Here is a 21,508-nt window from a genome sequence, read left to right on the forward strand (position 1 = left end):
GTTTCATCGTCAGTGTAACGAGGCGAGTTCTCACAAATGTGAAATGGGCGAGGTTAAAATGGTAGTAAACGATACTTCATCCTTCGGGACGTGTTAAGAAAATGATCTTATTCAAAGCCGACTAAGTTGGAGTAATGTTTTGCTCGGTGCGATATCAGCCAAAGATTATAACGTGTGCACAGTGCCGCTAGAAGATGGTGTTAAGATACGAGAAGGTGTGGACCGTGCATCATACAAATATTTACACAGCACGTAACAGTGTGCGCGTGCTATATACAGGATGTTTCTAATAAAGATGACTTCGATCTTTTCAAATGCATTCTACAAGTTTGATAAATTCTCAAAAACGCGAACAAATATCTCACTTAAAAAATGCAAATGCCCTTTATTCGTTCAACAAAATAGCAAATTTTTCGTTGACAGGTAAAACATTGTTTCCTATTGTTGCAAAATTATTACTAGTAATTTTATCGTAAGCAAAATGTAATTATAAACGCATTAGCATTATTGTATTTAGATAAATATGAGTGCGAATAATAATTTTTATCAATAGTAATATAGTTATGACTTTTTTGAAACATCCTGTATATAGATATAAATACGTAAATATAAGTGCAAAGTACGTAACTACTTTGCACTATAGTCCGAACAAGTAAGTGCCGAGAGTTAAAACGATGGTAGCCAAGCATGATCCATGAATCGTGTCGTTCCCTTCTAGGACGAGATCATACTGCCGGCTTTCCTTACTTATGATCTATATAACATTCGACTATGTTTTCTCCTTTATCATAACTTTCTTTCTTCGTATTTCTGTCCGCGTGGAAAGTTTATTATAGAAAATAGATCGTTCGTGATAAATATTCCAGACTAACGCAGATTCCAATAAATTTCAAACGAGTTTTACGATTTATTCGATTGATGAAATCATTTATTTTCCACACGTTAATATTCTTTATTATTTTCCACGTATTTTGAATAGTACCAATTTTCCAATAAACGCCACATTTCTACATTAATTAATATTTTTTAATAAACATTTATATTTATATGTTGTTTAAGTATCGATAAATATGATACTGAAATTTCAATTTCGCGTATCTCTATTACTCTTTTAAAGAAAATATATTCTAAATAAAACTCGTAACATTTTGCTTCAATATAAGTTGAAATATTTTAATAAATAAATTAACACGCGCGCATGATAGATATATCATTATCATTGTATACGCGAGAAATACGTTTATCTTAATTCGTATTCTTTATTAGTAAGATAGAATTAATAGATCTACATGGAAGATAGTTTGACTTAGAGTTATAACTCCTATCGCCATTTACGCCTAATTGCCAAGTTAATCGGTCGTGCGAGGCAACGAACCGTACGATTATCACAATTAACCAACGATTACGTTATTGCTCTTGGATAATCCACTTTCTAGCTGTGAACTCTTCAAACAGAAGAAATTTGTTTTATATTGACGAATTATTATAACAAAAAGATACAAAGAAAAAAGAATCAATTACTCTGTCATTTATAAATTCGTCTAAAAATCTGAAAAAACAAAAGTGTATTATCTTCGATTATTTATATAAATTTATCCATTCATTTTCTTGTATTTTTTGTTTTGTTTTTTCAAACTAAATCCATAAATCTTATAATCTTTTCATTTTGATGTCTCCTTTTTACGATAAACGCACTTTAAATCGGTCGTAATGCGTTGAATGGCGCTAAAGGTTAGATCAGCTTCGAAGCAGCCAATACGACCCAATAACGTGGGAACTCGCGCGCAAACCGGACTCTCCAAGAGCGATTCAATTAGTAGTAATTGGCAAATTACAGTCCCCCGTAGATTTTCTATGGCGCCGACATTGCCACGAAACGATAGCGTAAGCCTCGGAAGCTTCCACGAAGATTACTGCATTTTTCGGCGAGTAAATTCGCCCTATTGCAACGTTAAAGTACCCTTTGACGGTCGTTCAACTATTACGTTCGACGATGAAAAATTACTGAAATATAGTTGTCTGACTCGTAACAACACCATACTCGTAATCTGAACTACAAAATGCATATCTCGTTACATTGATTTTACACATGGATAAAACAACTATAACATTTACAGAAAAAATCAAATAATAAGTTAATCACAGCTAAAAAAATGTAATTACCAACCAAACACATAATTAAATTTTTACCAAATACTTAAACCATCTCCACAAAAACAACTGTCAATCAAATATGCTACAATTTAAACGATCAATACACATGAATAGAACTTTCTCTTCTAAATCCGTTTACTTTCTATGCATCGAATAAAAAAAAAGAAAAAAAAAGGAAGAAAATTCAATACAGCTTAGAAGACTCATTAGCACAGAAAATCCAATCTTTCGATACGTCGACGTTACGTTAATCCCATCAGCTAACTGTTTCGCTCCAATTACGCAACACCGTGATACCCGATACTCCCCAACAACTTCTTGTTACAACCCTTGTACGTGCAGAGATTGTCATTTAAAATCGTACACCGTTACGCTTACTAGATTTTTTCCTTCATAATTATTTATCATGTTTTTTATATATTTAACAATCATTTAATGTATATAGAACACTTGCCAATAATTTTCTAAGAGAGATAAACCTAATAAGCGTAACGGTACACGATTTTAAGTGACACTCACTGTACATATCAATGTTTATGCATAGAAATAATCTTTCCTTGTAGTATTCAGGAAAACTCCTCCCTCTTCCTTCAAGCAAGTTCTTCTCGAGAATCAGAAGGGATAATATTAGTGAGTCGAAGAAGGTTCACCTAATGGCGAACGCGTACTTCTACGTTTCTGTTACCCGATACTCAGGAGTCACGCAATTTCGCCGTTTCCGCGCGTATATAACTAGTATCGGATCGAGCAACAATCACTATGAACTATAGGAATCGTTCCTACACGAAGTACAATTTGATTGGAGGAGAAAAGGAAAAAAAAAAAAAGACGAAGGAAAATTTTTATATACATTTTCTCTTCGACGGTAATAAGTAAATGTCATTAAAGGGGATGGTATCAAATAATTTCTTTCCTTTTTTCTTTTTTAGACGTTTAGAATGATGTACGAGGAAGGTTTGATAACACTGATCGATCATTTTACTACCTCAGTATCGTGTCATTGACCGATGATAGGGTAATTTGCTTTAAAACGGATTAACAAATTTATGATATACTTTTAACATTGTCTAAACTTAGCACGACTGGTCAAAGCCTTGTAACCTGTTTTACAGCTAATATTGCCGGAAGTTAAGTAACCTAACCTTCCCGTTGGTTCATAAAGAGAAATTAAAAAAAGAAAAATGTTATCTAAATATAAGAAAAATGATGAAAGAGTTGTTGAAAAATTACAAACATACAGATTAAAGCTTTCGTATTAATAATAAACCTTGCCCATTTTTTTTCTTGATTTGTCCGGATCAAATTTACGGATATTACAGTAACTTTCAACCTTATCGACGACATCATGATAACGTACGTACTCTAGTCAGGCGAATGAATATGGTCACGCAGCTATAAATAGTATCTAATCCTAGTAACCCTTTGAAAGAAGCACGCTAACACTAGTACGCCTATCAACTCGAGCTGATCTTTTCTAAGTTCTTGACAAGGAAGAAGAAGAAGAAGAAGAAGAAGAAGAAGAAGAAGAAGAAGAAGAAGTTAAAGTATATCGAAAATTCGACTTATTAGGAATCCCTTTGGATCTATCCATTGGATAAATTCGAAGGAATAAAGGAGAATAGCTGAGGGATAAGGAAACGTCGTAGTTGTTGATTCTGCAGGAAAGGAAATTGAAAGTTTCTCACTAAGAAAACGTTCGGTTGACTTTGCAGGTATGGAACAACCATCTAAAGGGAATAGTATCCTAGCCTCGGAAAGGAGACTCAATGACCCGTGGACATCCTGCCCTTTGTAGGGTCTTTCGTAGAAACGATAAAACGACCGACTGAGAAGAAAAAAGAAAAAAGAACAAGCTGACTCGTCGCCACCGAGTACAGCGCCGCCAGGAAACGTTTCCCTTTATACCTATAAGGCGTTATGATGACACGCCAAAGAGAACTTCTCTAGCTTATTTGCATGTTCCACTATATCTATGACAATAGTATTATCTTTAGATATTACTGAATAACCGAATCTAAATATTTGTTTGTTGGATTTACGAAATTTTATTGATCGAGACAATAATCGGGGATAGAGTTGTTTTATAATAGTGAGATAACTGATCGTATTGTTCGGACAATACGGACACAATCTATAAAAATTATAATAGAAAATAATGAAAAGAAAAAAAAACTACACATTTAATTATTACTCTAAGCAAAAAATATATAATAAGATAAAATAATAAAATAATTCTATAGGAACTTTCTCTTAAGATACTTTCCTACAAAATATACAATCGATACTAAACATCGATCTACCTGCATTTATCCTAACAAGGACAATTATGTTTAACGTAAAGTCATTGCCGTGATATTCTTTTACCTTTCTCCGTGGTCACGTTCTAACGTTTTACCTTTTGTCCATCATAGGAATAGGAGAAAAGAATATCGTCGCTATTACGATCATGCCTGTAATATCGCAAGGACAATACGAGTTACGTTTAACAATGAAAGTGCACGATTGTACGCACGCTCTCACAATGGATAGATAAGGAAGCGCTTGTAAAAGGTTTACCATCTAAGACTCTCTTACACCAATACATACATATTCAAACAAATACATGTATAAAGGGAAATATGCATGGACACGTTTAAAAATTCATACTAACCAATATGCACATACACATATGCACACGCGACAATGTAATATACATACAAACAAATATTTCAAATACATAAAAATCTTCACAGAAGAGAATATACATTCACACCAAATATACATACTATACCGTATATGAGTTTACGTGTATAATTATTTATAGTATACTGTGAACGAATACATAAATCTATGAATAGATGATACATGCATGCATGCATGCACAAATAGATACATATATTTGTTAGTTTATTCAAACATTGACGAGAATTACCCATTGCTACATAACCGGAATAAATATTGAAAGATAATAAATATACATAGAAATATTAACAATAAATATAAAAAGACAATATAAATATATTTACAAAAAAATTAATGAAGATTTAAATAAAAAATATATATATGTATATATATGTATATAGACGTATCACATATTTAGATATATATATTTTTCACAGAGATACGCGAGGAGACAACGGATGAATGCGACGGCCGTTCGCAAAAGGGAAAAGTGTTCGCCTTCATTGGCGATGCCCAGCGCATCTCTTTATCTGATGGAAAGAAGCCGCCTCTCGAGACTTTTGCCCTCGTGCGAGATCGAGCTTGACTATTCGTGACTCATCGTATATACCCCCATCGAGATCGCATTTAGAAACGTTTCTCGATACTTCGTCCAATCGTAAATTCCCTTTCGATGGTCTCTTTCACGCGATTTCCTTAAAACTAATTCCAATCTTTCACGAAAGATATTGATTTTTCATCGTGCGATTATGAACATTACAAATAGAGATGATGTTTATCGTCTACCGTTTTTTAAAATAAGAAATTTTATTATTTCATATATTAGCACAAATGTTTGCAATTATAATAATAAAATAATTTATGCAATAATTAGGAGAAAATAATTGTAAAATAAGAAGAAGAAAAGAAAAGGAAAGGGGGAGAAAAAAGTAGTGTATTATAATCGTAATCACGGAAATGCATTAAAAGAAGGATAATTGAACGATAGTTCGTTGTTCGTGTTCCACGAACGAGCTCCTGAACTTAATGCGGCATAATCGATGGGCAGAGCGAACCCTCTAATACGAAGCGGCCTCGAAAGCCGATAGTTAGTGGAAAGTGGAGATAAATGTAAAACGTGACGTGCTTTCGAACCGTCGCAGTGTAATTGGGCGCAAAAGTCGGTTACGAAGCGAAGACAACGAGACGAATTCAACGAATCAAACGAAAGGAACGTAGAAATGTCGCTCGTACTCGAAAGTGCGTGTGTCGTTAAAACAGGCCTCGAAATTGGAGAAATTTCTACGCAATAAAACGTTGGGGAAAAAGGAAGGAAGGTAGGAAGGATGGAAGGAAGGAAGGAAGGTCGGGATTAATTGAGAGATTGGAAATCAAAGGTGCCGCTTTGAATGACAGCTGGAGATTGGAATAATACTTTTCAAATGATCAGATATTTTCTAAAAATTCTCGAACAATACTTACACTCACAATTACCTCATCGGGTAATGGAATTTCATCATTTCTGATACGTACATGTAAATGCATATATTGTATTTCGGTTGTTCGAAAAGTTAAATTTATATTTATTTAATGATTTGTCGTTAGAGCTCGAGATAAAAGATAATTTATAAGAAGAACTGCACGGAAGGAGTTAAATATTCTTTGTATAATACTTTGACAGCACACACGTGAAAGCGAAATATGCCTGGGGAGTATTTCGATTTCGAACAATTAAATAATTGTCATGGCCGACCTACTTTATTCTCCTTAGAACGTGTCTCCTTCTTTTTCTTAATCTCTTTTATTTCATCTCATTCTCTTTAAACAAACTCGTTATCCTAACAACAACGCATACCACTGTTCGCAAAAAGTAAAAGCAATTCTTTTCATATACGAGTCTCTATTATTGATAAATACATTTGAAAAAAAATTAAAAATAAGATTAATATATGTGTGGTGCATAATTTTGTGCATAAAATTATGCACTATGCATAAACACCAATCGTGCCCTTTTACGTTATAGGACTAATACGAAATCGTAATTAAGTAATAGTACTAAGAAGTGAAAGTAAGTCGACAATATGAGTTCGCAGATAGTTGTATTAGTACAATACTTACTTACATACGTTTGAAGAGATGGAAAACGCATCTCGTAGGATCTAATTATCGTGGAATGCTTTGTGCTTGCAAGTAGCCGACGCAATCGTTTAAATTTAACGACCGAACGCAAGAAAACCATTCGGGCTGGTGTACGATGTTTTCTTTAGTACAACGATTTAATGCTCTTGATTATGAAACGAACTTTCTTTATCTCGACAATGGACACACAATTCTTTTTTTTATATATTGTATTTAATTATTATATAAAGAATTTAAATACAGTAGACACTTCTATAACACGATGATTACTGTTGCTTCTACGTTACGTGAATTCATGTGTCATACTAATCGTAATATAGAATAGATATTTTTTTGTATTTAAAAATATATATAAAAGAAAATAATTTAATATATAAATAGGAGGATAGATTAGGTGTTAATATTATAATTTGTCTCTTCACTTTCTTCACATAATCATTTGATCATATTTTTTGTTTCAATTGATTTTTAAGCACATTGGTCATAATTTTTCGTATTTGGTTAATTAAAGGAACAAAAAAAATAGAAGTTATGACAATACCTAGTGATTAGATTTAGAAAAATCATTCGTTCGTTTCACTCGTAATCCGTGGAGATACTCTATAATTCAGGAATGTTTTATTAATAATTATAAAACGATCAGCGAGCATAACAGAGTAGAATCTTGCGAAGGTTAAGACGACCGAGTCCAATTCGTAAGAAGAGTGTATATGCATGTACTTAGGTGAATTTAATTCTAGGCTCGTGCGAAAGGATCGTTAAGAGCAAATTATAGCGCGTAAAGGATAAGTACTTAAGACACGTAGCTTCACATTTGTACGTAGAGTTATCCCTCCGTAAAGTTTTAGCAAGAATGAAAGACATACGAGAAAAAATATGGAAAAAATGCGAGTGTATTTTTTTTTCTTGCTCTTTTTTTTTTTCCAACATAGAAACATAAAATTAACCTGAATCCCATATATCGAAATTGCCGTGGATCGTGTACAATATTTAATATGTAAATCTCTATAATTGTATTGTAAAAAAAAAAAGAAAAACGAAAAGAAACATAAGAGAAAGATGATAATTATAATATGTTAGGAAGAAAATTAAGTTTACACTACAAAGTTTCGTTTCTAATTAAATATATTTAATTTTTAGCTTGTACGAAATAAAATAACCTGTTATTTCAAGATAGCTGTAAGAAAAGAGTTGTATGGTTCGCCTGAGTGCAAAGGGTTAAAAAATCAATAAACTCCCGTTTATCTTGAAAACGTATAGAACTTTTCTTTGATTAATAAAAGAAAAGAAAAACAAAGAGAATAGTTTCGGCAAAGACTTCGTACGAATTATTAAAAAGTAGGTCAAGTCCGAATAAAAAGGTAACATTTATGATTGCAATCCGATATCTAATCGATTTCAATCTTGAAATTTCATTTGACGTAAGAGAAAAGAATCCTTGAATGATTTAAAAATAATCTACTCATACATATATCAAAATTTTTATAAGCTCAATACCAGGAAAACGCATTAACACGTATTTGCTTAAGGCTAAGTAGATGGAAGAAGAAGAACTGAACGGAATTGCCGGTGGTGTAACGACCACCAACGTTGAACGTTGAGAAAGAGAGATATGCCGATGGTAAAGAAAGATGGATAGGCAGGATGCACAATAAAAAAAAAAATAAAAATAAATAAAATAAGCAGGAAAAAAGCTAACGCAAGAAAAAGGGGTAAAAAAACGAAGGGAATATCAGGAAGAAAAAATAATGAGATAGAATGAGAAAGAAAGGTAGAAAAAGAATAAAAATAAGAGATAAAAGAAAAGAATATGGTCGAAAAGAGAAGATGAACGTGTCCACGTAGATAGGAATCGAGTGACTGTTTGGTAAAGGAGGTCGAACATCATCTCGAGGTCGACGAAGATGCCAGAAACGAGGTTACCGATCTCTCGTGTAGTCACACGAATACAGGGCTCCCAAGAAAAGTCAGGTCTCGATCCGATCGAGTCTCCTGTCGAGCAGAGAATTTGCTAAGAGATCGGAACAGTGATCGAAACCGCGGGTGGGTGGGTTCCCTTCCCTTCCCTTCCCTCCAGGAAGTATCCTGTCGCGTGTGTGCGGTTTTTCAAAGTGAAACTTTCTTTTCTCTCATCTTATTCTTATTATTTTTCTTCTTTTCTTTCGAATTAATAATAAATTCTTTCTTCGTGAAGAAAAAAGACGGAAGCATCAATTATATTCACGAGGAAGTCGTACAGGGATCCTTTTTTAAGTGATTTTTAATTTCATTTGTTGGCGGTAGCGATTGATGTCTATTAAAATTATGAATCTTGATCAATACGATTGATATCGGGTTTGAGCGAGTGTAAAAACAAACCGTGCGAATTTTCGCGTCGTCACTTCGATTATATTTAATTCATGGGGTATGGGTATGTGTGAGAAAGAGAGCTTGATGAAGAAATTGGAGTATAGTTATTTCGGTATACTTCTTTTTTTTTGTTAAGCGATTATTGGGCTGGCTAATTTGTGACATATTTCGGAATTTGTAATATTTCACATAAATGTGCATAAATATAATTTAAATAATGTTGTATATAATTCCAATAAGTTAGACATCATATTTTTTAATATCAGATTTATAATTAGAATAAAATTGAATGGATTCCATTAACAATAAAAAAACAAATGCAATAAATATTCGATTATGCAAAATTCTTTTACGAGGGAATGAATATTTTCGTTAGCTTGAGTTAATAATAATTTAAAAATGTAAATTTCCCCACATATATTTAAAATTTTTCTAATTTTGGATATTCTGTCAAAAGAAGATTGATCGTAAAAAGGGGTGTAATTCTTCAAGGACATGCGATACCCTACCTATTCACCCTTACGTCATGTTCGTATCAAATGAAAGGGAACTTACCTCGCGTGCTTGATCCTCGATACTTCGAAGTACAGCGAGATTGCGTATAGTTGCTCTACGTGATTCAAATGAAGATTCCAGTCTCGTTGCTGCGTTACCAACTTCCTCCATCAATCTTCTTGCTCGTTGTAGAGATAATCTATGAAAAAAACAAATTTTTTGATTGACGAATTATTAAGACTAGTTATGGAAAAATTTACCAATCCAATTCATTTTATTTTTTTTTTCTTAACTACTTATTGAATAATTTTAGGGTTGATAGATTTCTATAATACATAATAACAACAATTTTAAGTTGAATTTCAAATTATATTCATTTCGACACGGAAGTCGAACCATTAATTTGACTAATATCTAGTTACTTAGGGTGAAAAATTAAAAAAAAAAAAGAAAAGTATGTTGTTTTTGTGTAGTGTCCCTCGGTAAAGACTAGGCGTGACTAATCAACGTATTAACTTCCGGCTTTCTGACAGCATTTAAACACATACACCTTTCTAAGATAGTTAAAAGAGAGAAAATAAAATAGATCGTAACTTTAATTGGTCCGATAAAAAAGGTAAAGACGTTTCAAGTGAAATTGGAAAGCTCACTTGACATAATCGATGTGTAAAAGCGGTGTAGCACGTTCTTCCAAAGCTGCAATGGCTACTTCAGCGTCCCTAGACGTTCTTCTCAATGTTAGGTCCGTTAGGAGCCGACCGAGAGGCGTCAAGGTGCTGGACAAATTTGTGCATTCTTTTAATTCTGACATTTCCAGCGCTAATCTCCGCCCAGCTGCATGCCATTCGCTCATTAACCCATCGTATTCCTAAAAAGAACAAATATCATTTTAATTTAATCTTCCAATTAATCAAACCGAATGAAATATTCTCCATCTAATTAGGTCTTAATTATTATTTCGGATTTTCATTTCTTATTAAATAATATTTTTCACAATATATGATATTGAAATTGGACAAGTAATTATTGTAATATTATTTAATTGAAATTAGAGATATTATTATTAATTTTTATTATTTTACAAAAGTATCACAGAGAGTTAGATAATATTGTATTACAAATATTAATGTTTCCTAAGTATATGTTATCTTTAGTATAGTATAATTATACTAGTCTGAATTACTGTCTAAGTTTTATATTATTTTAGGAATAATTTTTATTTCTAATTCGAAACAAACTTGATTTATAAAGGGTAATTATTCTACTTAATAAGATATAATATTATTTCTATTATGTAAAACAGTGCTTTGCATAATATGTTTAAAAACAGGAAACCTGACAATTACACGATAACATCTACAAAATTGCTAAGTAGTCAAACGTAATTACTTATGTTTTTTGTCTTTAATCCTAACCACTTATTCTGTACTAAACTTATAGCATTTATATAATAATTTAAAATATAAAAAACAATACGAAAAACTAATATAGTTGAACTAATATTCATCCAAGATTGAGTACAAACGTAATTGAATCAGTAATGCATTTTATATTAAATATTTCAGATTATTTCTTAACAATAAATGAATAATTATTCAAAAATAGATACATAGTCATTGACACACTTATTAGGAATGTTAGACACAATCATACTGAATGAATGTTACGATTAAAAAAAAAATAAAACTAATCGCGTTTATTCATCGACATGGAATCCATGAAAACACTTACTTAACTTCCTTTATGTATCACACAACATGTTTTAACATTTTTATTCGTAGAAAACTATATCGGTAAGTTTGCGTCAAACGGTATCCATTCGTTGGTTGATCGTAACATTCAATGACTAAGCTTAATGAAACTGAGATAATCTAGGAACACGAACGCAATCGCATGAGTCGATAACAAAATTTTGAGTAGTCGATGACAGAGAAAGGAAGAACACCTAGGAGTTCTGTCAATCAATGATAGTTTTACAAGTTATTTCGATTGATGTCTTATTTCTGTTAAATTATTTGCCAGATTGATCGACGGTACGATCAAATCAGTGCCTTGGGCTATTTTATTCATTCAATTTCATTCGACTTGTTAAGCTAAGGTTCCATATTTGAAAGTCTTGATCGTGTTCGAATTATTTTCATAATTATTTTAATGTTCAATGTTTATTGCTTACAGATTTCGAATTAAATATTTCATTGATAACAATAACAAGTGTCCAAGAAATAATTTGCAATGCAGATTTTGATTTTGTTCGAAAAATCATGAAGAAATGAAACATATACGAGACTTACGATAAATTGAATTCTTTATAATGAAATTGAAGAAATAAAATACAATCAGTAGATAATACCCAAGGTGTATGTTTGAGAAATAGCTCAAGGAAAGTTAAGAGAAGAGTTAAATCTCTTTCTCTCTCTCTCTCTCTCTCTCTTCCTTTCTCGTGCTCTTACTTCTCGTCTTTTGTCGGCGGTACAAAAGATCAACGTAAAAGCGCTTACGCGATAATCCGTGCGCTGAAGACTCCTCGTAACCTTTAGGGTTAAATACTCGCTTCTGTCGGCGGGTGTGCGTAGTAAATTCTCGTTCCTCGAATTCTTCAAAACTCCTAGTTCGAAACGAACCTTTACTTTCCACTCGAATAATTTAACGCGAGTTTAAAGTGCCATTGGTATTATTTCTATCGATACTTTTTCGATTTTTATTCAATATTTCCTAACAAATTAAAATGATTTTTAATTGAAAGTATTTCAAATAATCGAACCTTTCATATACTTTAATGATTTAATGTTATATTAAATGTACCATTTAAAAAAAAAAAGAAAAAGTATTGAATAAATATTTCTCCAATTTATATCATTTATTTGAATTGAAATTGTTGAACGCAAATTTGGAATACAATTATTGCCGATAGTATTTGAGAGTCACTGTGAAGAATAGTAACATCGGTCAGTGCCATCGTCGCACCATAAATTCTCGGGACCATAATTGCGGGAGAACTCTCTGAGGGTATTCGAGTGGCGAACCGGCACAATTATTTCTCTCCTTCGAATCCGGCCCGCGTATTTATTTCATCGAAGCTGCCGAATCACTGTAATGACATTGAGTCAATCGGCAAACGGCAAACTACTCTCTCATCCGTCTGACAGAAGCGCCCGTTTTCATAGCAATTTGTCGCGACTTTCGAATTACTGAGATGAATGATGCGAATAAATATTTTATCTTTCATTTCTCGCTCTCTTTGGAATTTTCACGCATAATTTATCGACACTCCCTGTGTACGTTATATTTATTTATATTGCAATCGATCGAATTATCGATCTTTAATGATTAATTTCCGAACCATTCACGAGCTATACACAAATAACAATTTATTGTAAAAAAAAAAAATATAAATCGTCACGAAGTTTCTGCGCAACCCAATACTTTAAAAAATGTTCAAAGGTAGTAACGAAGAACATAAATAATGAAGGTAAACGATAATTACCTTGTAAAATGTAATCCACTGCGTTTGATCGTGATTCCTTTCGCGCCTTTCTCTTAGATATTTATTGATCGTCGTATCGTTTATTACAATCGTCTGAAATAAATTCATATTTATTAATATACGTATCACAGTGATAATAAAGAAAATATCATATTACCAATAGTAACGAATCATTTTCAATTAACATCGAACTCTTTTGTAGGATATTATTCGAGAAGTATGAAACGAATCAAATGTACGTCCAATTATATGAAATTCTCTTTTTGTCTAGCTGCACAATATCGATTCCCGTTTATATATATTCCACCAATACTACAAAGCAACAAAGGATACATCCTAGGGAATTAAAAGAGAGAATGAAAAGTAAATTCTTGTCAATAGGTCGTACCAATGTTGTTTCATACGACAAATAGAAGAAAAGTATTAGTATAAGTTTATGCTCGACGAACCAAAAATTTAAATTTTCGTTTAAGGAAAAAATTGAAATCTTTTTCAACAAATTTAATTGAATATCAACTTACTTTGACACGACTAAGAGGTAACATGGAGTCGTTCGCTGAGTTTTCTGTATTACTTCGTAAGATGAATGCTTGACTCACATTGATTCTTCCCTATAATAATTAATACATTGTAATATATTTTCTAATCACAAAATTAGCATAATAATTGTGCACAATCTTACTTGTAAAAGAAACAATGCTTTATCCAGAAGATCCAAACATTCCATAGATTCACCACGAACGAGTAAACTCAATCCATCTTTCGTGTGTTCTGAACTGTAATGAAAATATTTCAGATCATGAATAGTTATAATCGTGAAAGGGGAATGAATTAAAATTAAACATACTGTAGTACATTAGAACGCGTATAATGCCAATAACAAAAAATCCTTTCATTCGATCCGTTTCTCTCATACTTAAGAGAGACCCTAACTAAGTAAGTACATATTCAAAGTTTCTCACGAGGCTCTTGTAGCACCCTCGTTTCTCGTCACCCCTCCTCCCTGTCTGGAGTTCGTTTGGTTGGTAATAGCAATCATACTTCTGCACCGTAGTGCAATAGTATTCGTCCTTATTGCATACTTGTGCCAAGTCAATTCACAGAATTGCTTATGACCGATTTAATTCATCTATCGGAACGGCAGGAAACGAAATACACGTGTATATATATATATATTTAAGAGATATGTATGCATAAATATTATGTGTGTATAAATATTGAAACATACACGGATATATTAACACAGTTATACTTATGTCGTACCTTTACACCTTCCTACTTTCAATTCTATCAAAGATCGCATTTCTAATTCTATCTCGATAGAGTCGCCACTATACTTTTCTATACGAGCTGATCTTTTAGATAAGAAACGATTCTTTTATTTGTAAGATTTATATACAGATATATATACGTGCGTAACACTCAACACGTTTCATTATTTCTCAGTGATATAATTACTTTAGTGTTCCTTACACATCGTCCTAGTTTGGAATCGGTTCTCAACGGTCTCTCTTTTTACTCAAGTGTCCGTCATTATTCGATGTCCGACATACATACTACGTTTACGACTACACCTTTGCTTGATCTTTCTAACTTTCGAAGGAATAATAAATAAAGTAAAAACTATCATAATTTTCCATACTAACCCATTTGCACATCGTGTTTCACATTAACATTTAAATCGAATAAAAAAGATTATATATTGGAAGGTACCCTCAAATTTTGATTACTGTTAGAATCACTTGAATTATTTCTTTCTATTTTTGGATTCTGGCCAAGAATTCGATAGATCCGGAATGGGAAACAACAAACTCACGACTTTGACACACTGCCAAGAATAATTCAAGTAGAACGATCATATTAGATAAGGGAATCACTTAGATTTAGTAAAGTTAAGTTTTCATCTAGCTGTGTATGTATATGTCTAGTATAATTTAATAAGAATAGCCTTCGGGACATCGTGCGCATCAGTGTACCATTGATCATTACAACGGATCGATAGAGAGAAACAGAAAGATCGATAAGAATCCAAATTGATCGTCTCCGTGTATCGATCGCCGTTAGAAATCTATGGTTGACGCTTTATTAAATTCAAAGTCGTGCGCAAAGCTTACGATGAAAGAGCGCCGAGCAAGGCTCTAATCTTCGGAATCGTTGGAAAATCATTTTAACGTGTATAGTAGTATGAATACCGTAACTCGTTATCGCCTGTTGCTATCGCACGAGGAAATATTTCTACGCTCGTTCAAACTGGTACGTAATCTTTTTTTATTTTTCTTCTTTTTCTTTTTCTTCTTTCCGAAGTTGGAGGGTTTACTCGTACAAGATGCACGTTATTTGTATATGTTACTACTAAAGCAATAAATTCATGAATATGAAGAAGTTTCACGAGATATAGATTATAAGCAGAGATACAAAAAAGAAAAAAAGAAACTAGCCTTCTCTCATCCTTCAATCACTTGATTAAAATTTGATTTTAATATACTACTGATTAATTAGGAAACACACACAAATGAATATTAAGTAGTATATTCTATGTTAGAAAAATAAATTTAAGAAAAAGAAAAATAAATTTGCAATGGTATATAAATACCATGCATCTGTGTTATATACAATAGAAACGTATATGTAAATACGTATTGGTAAGGAGCGTTTACGAGCAAACGGATTTACAATTCGATCGTAACTGTCGGCATTGGCATAACGCCTTTGGCTACGCCACTGCCCACTCTTGAAGAAACTCCATGCATTAGCACTATTGTAAAGCTAGAAGATGTCTTGGAAAAAGCGCAACGCACGCATTCGGTATCGCAAAGATCCATCGTGTGTATCGTTGCGTTCCGCATTGTACCGCACCGCGGCTAGGAACGGGAGATCATTCGAAAACCGCGGACGCATCTTGGGTGGGCAGGATTTCTCGAACAAAGACCCCTTCTGCGTCACAAGAGACCGCGTCTTTCGTTCGCTTGCTGTTCTTTTACACGATTCTACCAAGAAGTTCAATCATCCTTCTTTTCCGATTCAATAGAAATCCAAAACAAGTTCCGCATTTTTATTCGAGTCTGTTACGTGTTTTCTATTTTAACATTTTTCTTCTACGATTCAATGATTCAATTTATCTTTCATTTATCGACCACGTTTATGAGTTAACAAACCAAAGTGCAATCATATTCATTTTTGATGAATTTCTCAGTCTGTAGGTGAATTTCGAAGAGGATGGTGCTCCGAACGTATACTCTGTGCTTTTAGACAACAATAGACGTTTCCTTCGATTAATTAACAATTATTTTAATACACTCTACTTATATTATTTTGTATTATCATATTCATATTGTATTATTATTATCTAAAGGATTTGAAGCAACCTTTTCTTTCACTTGTGTTAATTACTTACAAAATTAGTTCAAATGGATTGAAAAATACTGAGAGTAGAATTTCGAATGGTCAAATTATCTAAGACAACATAGTTAAGTACTAGAAAGTCACTAACATAAGGCGTTGCGCCTTTACAGGTGAGAAGATCGTGTGAACCGCTACTAAAAAGGGAGAGACCTATATTCTTAATAACGTTCTAACCACTCTAATAGCTCTCTAATGACAACATAAAGACAGGTGATATTTAAAGTCTCTTACGTTTTGCTGTAACAATGTTAATAGTTCTTACTTCAAGGACGAATTGAAGAAAAACTTTAGCAAATTGAGACATTTCTTTCCCTCTCTCTCTCTCTCTCTCTCTCTCTCTCTCTCTCTCTCTCTCTCTCTCGTTCCCCCCTTTCTCTTTTGAAAGATAATTGAAGTATAAAACGAAATAAATATACTTTGAACACGAGCCCCTACAAATTGCTGGAAAATTAAGATCAAAGGAATGAAGTAATAAATAATATCGCAAAAGAAAAAGAACCATCGTCAAAAAAGATTGAAATATGTGGAAAGAGAGAGAGAGAGAGAGAGAGAGAGAGAAGTGAAAAGAAGAGTAAAAAAAAAAGAAAAAAAGAAATAAGAAATAAAGAAGATACGATCATGAAAGTGGGTCGACAAATTGCAACGAGCGAAGAGAAAAGTTAAAAAAGGAGTACAAGGGAGATGGAGGGTGGCGAGAGGGAGAAAGGGGGAAAGAAAGAAAGAGGAGAAGGGAGTAGTAGTAAGCAATGATGATGATTCGAAAAGAGGGTGGTTCGAAGGCAAAGAAATAAAAAGAAAGAAAAAAAAAAAAAGATACGGAAGGACGAAAGAATAAAAGTTTACCGGATGCCGGAGGCTGAACCTTGGTAGAAGGGTAAAAGGATTGATGCACGGCCATAACTCACGAAGAAGAAACGCGGTCAGGTGCACAACTGGATCACCACCGAGAGATTCAACAACCTGGACCTATCGTCCTACCATCTTCTCCGAGAGTAGTAACGTCGTGACTCCTTCTCGCGTGATACACGATACATGACGAGGAGGCATGCCTCTTTCTCTCATAGAAGATGCAAACTTTATCGTTTAGGCTCGTGGTTAAGTTCAGAAACTGTTAATTATTTCACCCAAGGAAGAAGAGAGTGATTAAAGAACGATGAGAACACGATAGAAAAGGTAGACCAGTTTAACCGAGGAATACAATTTTCTTTTCGCGAATTATATTCATTAGCTTAAAAAATTACTTAGTGTCGAAAAGAATTTTTTTACAAGAATTTAATTATTGTATATGATAGAGATACTACGTTATATTAAATATTTTTTATATCATACATTAGGTAGTCCAAAATTATAAAGTTTTTTGAAACAAATATTTTAATCTTCGAATAAAAGAGAGGTATATTATTGAAAAAAAATTCCAGTATAGCGTATTGGCCAATTAAACGTTGCATTATACGGTACTGATTAGCTCAATATTTTGCAATAGTAAAATTCTTGAAATATATTGATACTTCTTCTACATATTCATGCAACTTATACAATCAATTTCGAAGAAGACTAGAATTCTCAGCAAATATGGAAGACACTAATGAATCAGTGACCTAGCATGTGAGGAATTCTTGAGAGAGAGAAGAAAAAGAATTAACGATCGGTTCTTAGAAGTCGGCTGCTAACAGCTAAATAAATAATTCGAATTACTCGCCTACTATTTGCAAGTAATCCTCCACTGATAGAATACTTTCCCGTATCTCGTATACACGAGTTATCGAATAGAAAAAAAAGTAACAAAAATTCGAATGAATCTTACTAAGCCCAAGTATACCGTGAGAGTTAGACTGATTTATAGCGATCGTGTTCCGCTGAGAGGATCATTATGACACTGTTAGCTTTCGTCGCTGGATTCCTGGTATCACATAGGGTGATATTCAGTATGCGTGCATATCTCTCTGCATCTACTTGCTTGTGTATGTATCAGAAAAAGGAGACAAGCTTAAACCATTCTTTTTCTTTCTCTTTTTCTCTCTTTTTTGTTTTTTTTTTTCGTGCGTGTCCTCTCACAGTGAAAATGTTCATAAAAGATAGGAGTCACGAGCGACAAATCATTCGTTATCTTTACCAACGATAATCCGCCGACGCTAATGCGATTCCACAAGATAAGGATGGATCTTTGGGCGAGATAAAACTCAAGTTTTCTACATATGTAGGTATAAACATTATTTTACGAGTTATCTAAATTGAAAGTGAGACCCCATGAGGACGATGCCGGCACTCACTTTGATGCAAACCGAGAAACCTTTTGAGAAATTAATAGAAAAGATTTGAACCCTTTACTAACATAAATCTAAAGGATACATTCCCCCGCGTCAGGTTATATACGAGACAGCTCGTGTAAATTAAATAAGAGGACACGAATAAATAAACAATAACTCCGGGGCGCGTACCGATCTATTTTACTTTAACTTTAACTTCGTGAGAAGGGGTTGAGCGGTTTCCTTTAAAAGGTCACCCACACGTTAGCTCGGAAATGCACGAATGCAAGGAGAGAAAAGCTTTAGGCGAATCAAGATTTACGTTTTTCCTTCTCGCTCCTTCTTCGTGAGCCGATAAAACTGAAAACGGTTATATTCCTTAGGTTGTATACCTAGAAGAACCCCGACTGACTAGCTTAACGCCGCGAACATGTTGCAACGTAAGATGGAATCGGTGGAAAATTTTCATCGTCATTTTTTTTCTCTTCTTTCTTTTTTTCTCTTCGCCAAAATCATTTTTCTCCCCGTTTTTTTCTCTCTCTCATTTGCGGTTGTTTTTCTTCATTCCTTTTTCCTTGAAGTTAAGCATAGAAGAATCGTTGACGCGGAAACGACTTTATGCTGAAGATGACGAAAGATAGAGCGACGTTTCTTATGGTGAACGCCCGGAGCTACACATAACGCTATCTCTCTTACTTTTTCCATTCAACTTCTTCGTTCCACTCCTCTTCGGTGTGTTCATCCTTCTCTATATTATTTCTTTTTCTATTCACCTTCATCGTTCCCTTCTCGACTTCTCCTATCTATCTTTTTCTCTCTTCAACTCTTTCTATCTGTGCTTCTCTCGCTCGCTCGCTCGCTCACTCACTCACCGTGTATCCTTCTCTTTCTTATGGTTCGACATGAAGAATCATGGGACTAGCGCATAGGAGAAACCATAAAGCCGTGCGATGAATGATATCGCAATAGGCTGTCGTGCTTATCATACGCGATATATTTTATGAGTCGAAGCTTATGCGAGCTATGGCTGTGAGAGAGCATCGACGAGATGACGCTGAGAGTTTGCTCGCGTACACGTAATTTTCGGATTTACGAGCGATTTTCAACCTTAACCAGAGACTACTTTCCGTTTATTTCGTTTTATAGATGAGTTACGACTCGAAAATGAGTTTCACTATAATAAACGTTATATGTATACATATAGATATAGCGGAAGTTGACTGTTCCTTTCATTCTTTAAATGATTATTCTTATAATACACAATACTTTCTCCCCGTAAGAATAAAATTCTATTTGAAATATTATATATAGGAAATTTGTAACTTTTTTTACCTGGGCAAACGGGCGAGGTAGAGCAAAAAAGATGAAATTTCTTTGACGGTGAGGTTTTCCCTCTTTGTTGTGTCCTCAAATTCGAGAACCGGTCTTCCTGCTGTGTCCGTATATCCTGAAACAAATTATCATCGTATTATTACTTATATATAATAAGACTTGTTTTACGGTATATATAAAAAGAAAAAAAAAAGCATTTAACAGTGTTATTTGTTGCATTGTTTCTTATAATAGATGCACATGGCGCATATGACTTACGAGAAAAACTACAGTTTTGAATTAAATTGAATTTGAATTATATTATATAAAAAACAAAATAATTGTTTGTAGTATGTACTCTAATTAATAGTTGAGAGACAGAAGTAGAATCGTTACAATATAATATTTTACTCAGTCGTTCAAGATAACATTAAGAAATGCTTCTAGGTACGTCCATTATCGAAATATGTATATACGTTAGCAGAGAATACTCAGGGTTGTAATAAATCGTACTCTTTAAACGCGAGTAAATTCCGTAACGAGTAGACCGGTAATAATAATACTTGCATGGCATAACAGCTAAAAGGAGACTATCAAAGGACGATAAAGTTATCTAAAGTCATTCAGTGCAACGATACATATTTAACTCGATTGTAGGTATAATAAATGTTATAAGAAAATATAAAAAGAGGTAAGGAAACAAAAAAGAAAAAAGAAAAAAAAAAAGAAATAAAAAAGCAAAGAAGGAAGAAAAAGTAATCGTGTTTTGTGACACGTTTGTGAGATTACGCGTTAGAGAATGCAACTAACAGGGCGCCGAGATATATACATATATACATACATATATATATGTATACATTCTCGAAGAAGAATATTACGAAACTCCTTTCTGGAATCATCTTCTATACTCTTCTTAGCTTTAATGATAATTCATTGCGGCGTTAAGTTATCTGGACGATTACCCTGTAACGTGATAATAATGTTCAGCGCCGGTGGCGGGCAAAACCTTCCTCGCGTGCGCCTTATAACGCCTTACGATTCCAAGCCTACAAAGATGCAATGTTAATGACACCCGGTGTATTCTAAAGCTACTATCGCGAATACGAATTCTTCTTTACCACCCCGATCTCTTACAAATTAACCTTACCGTTTCTTACAACCGTGCTACGTTTAATGCGTTTCTATTTTAAATTTAATCCAAGGGATTAATATACGTGGCCGTAATTTATTACGTAACAAATATAAATATCTTTTCCTTTTTCTTCGTGTATATAATAATTAACATTAT

The 21,508-nt window shown here is 33.4% G+C and overlaps 1 protein-coding gene across 3 annotated transcripts in view; it reads right to left on the minus strand.

The window, feature by feature from the left end:
* Window positions 1-21,508, minus strand: part of LOC106785530 — a 224,641-nt gene that overhangs the window by 57,767 nt on the left and 145,366 nt on the right. For all 3 annotated transcript variants that reach the window (XM_014746090.1, XM_014746091.1, XM_014746092.1), the window contains 6 exons: window positions 20,242-20,356; window positions 13,944-14,037; window positions 13,783-13,872; window positions 13,262-13,354; window positions 10,428-10,645; window positions 9,838-9,976 (listed from right to left, as the gene is read on the minus strand). In XM_014746090.1, the coding sequence (XP_014601576.1) occupies window positions 9,838-9,976; window positions 10,428-10,645; window positions 13,262-13,354; window positions 13,783-13,872; window positions 13,944-14,037; window positions 20,242-20,356 (749 nt within the window). The remainder of the gene's footprint in view (window positions 1-9,837; window positions 9,977-10,427; window positions 10,646-13,261; window positions 13,355-13,782; window positions 13,873-13,943; window positions 14,038-20,241; window positions 20,357-21,508) is intronic.

This window comes from Polistes canadensis, unplaced genomic scaffold, assembly GCF_001313835.1.
Source record: "Polistes canadensis isolate GaletaPanama2010 unplaced genomic scaffold, ASM131383v1 scaffold_52, whole genome shotgun sequence".
NCBI lineage: Eukaryota > Metazoa > Arthropoda > Insecta > Hymenoptera > Vespidae > Polistes > Polistes canadensis.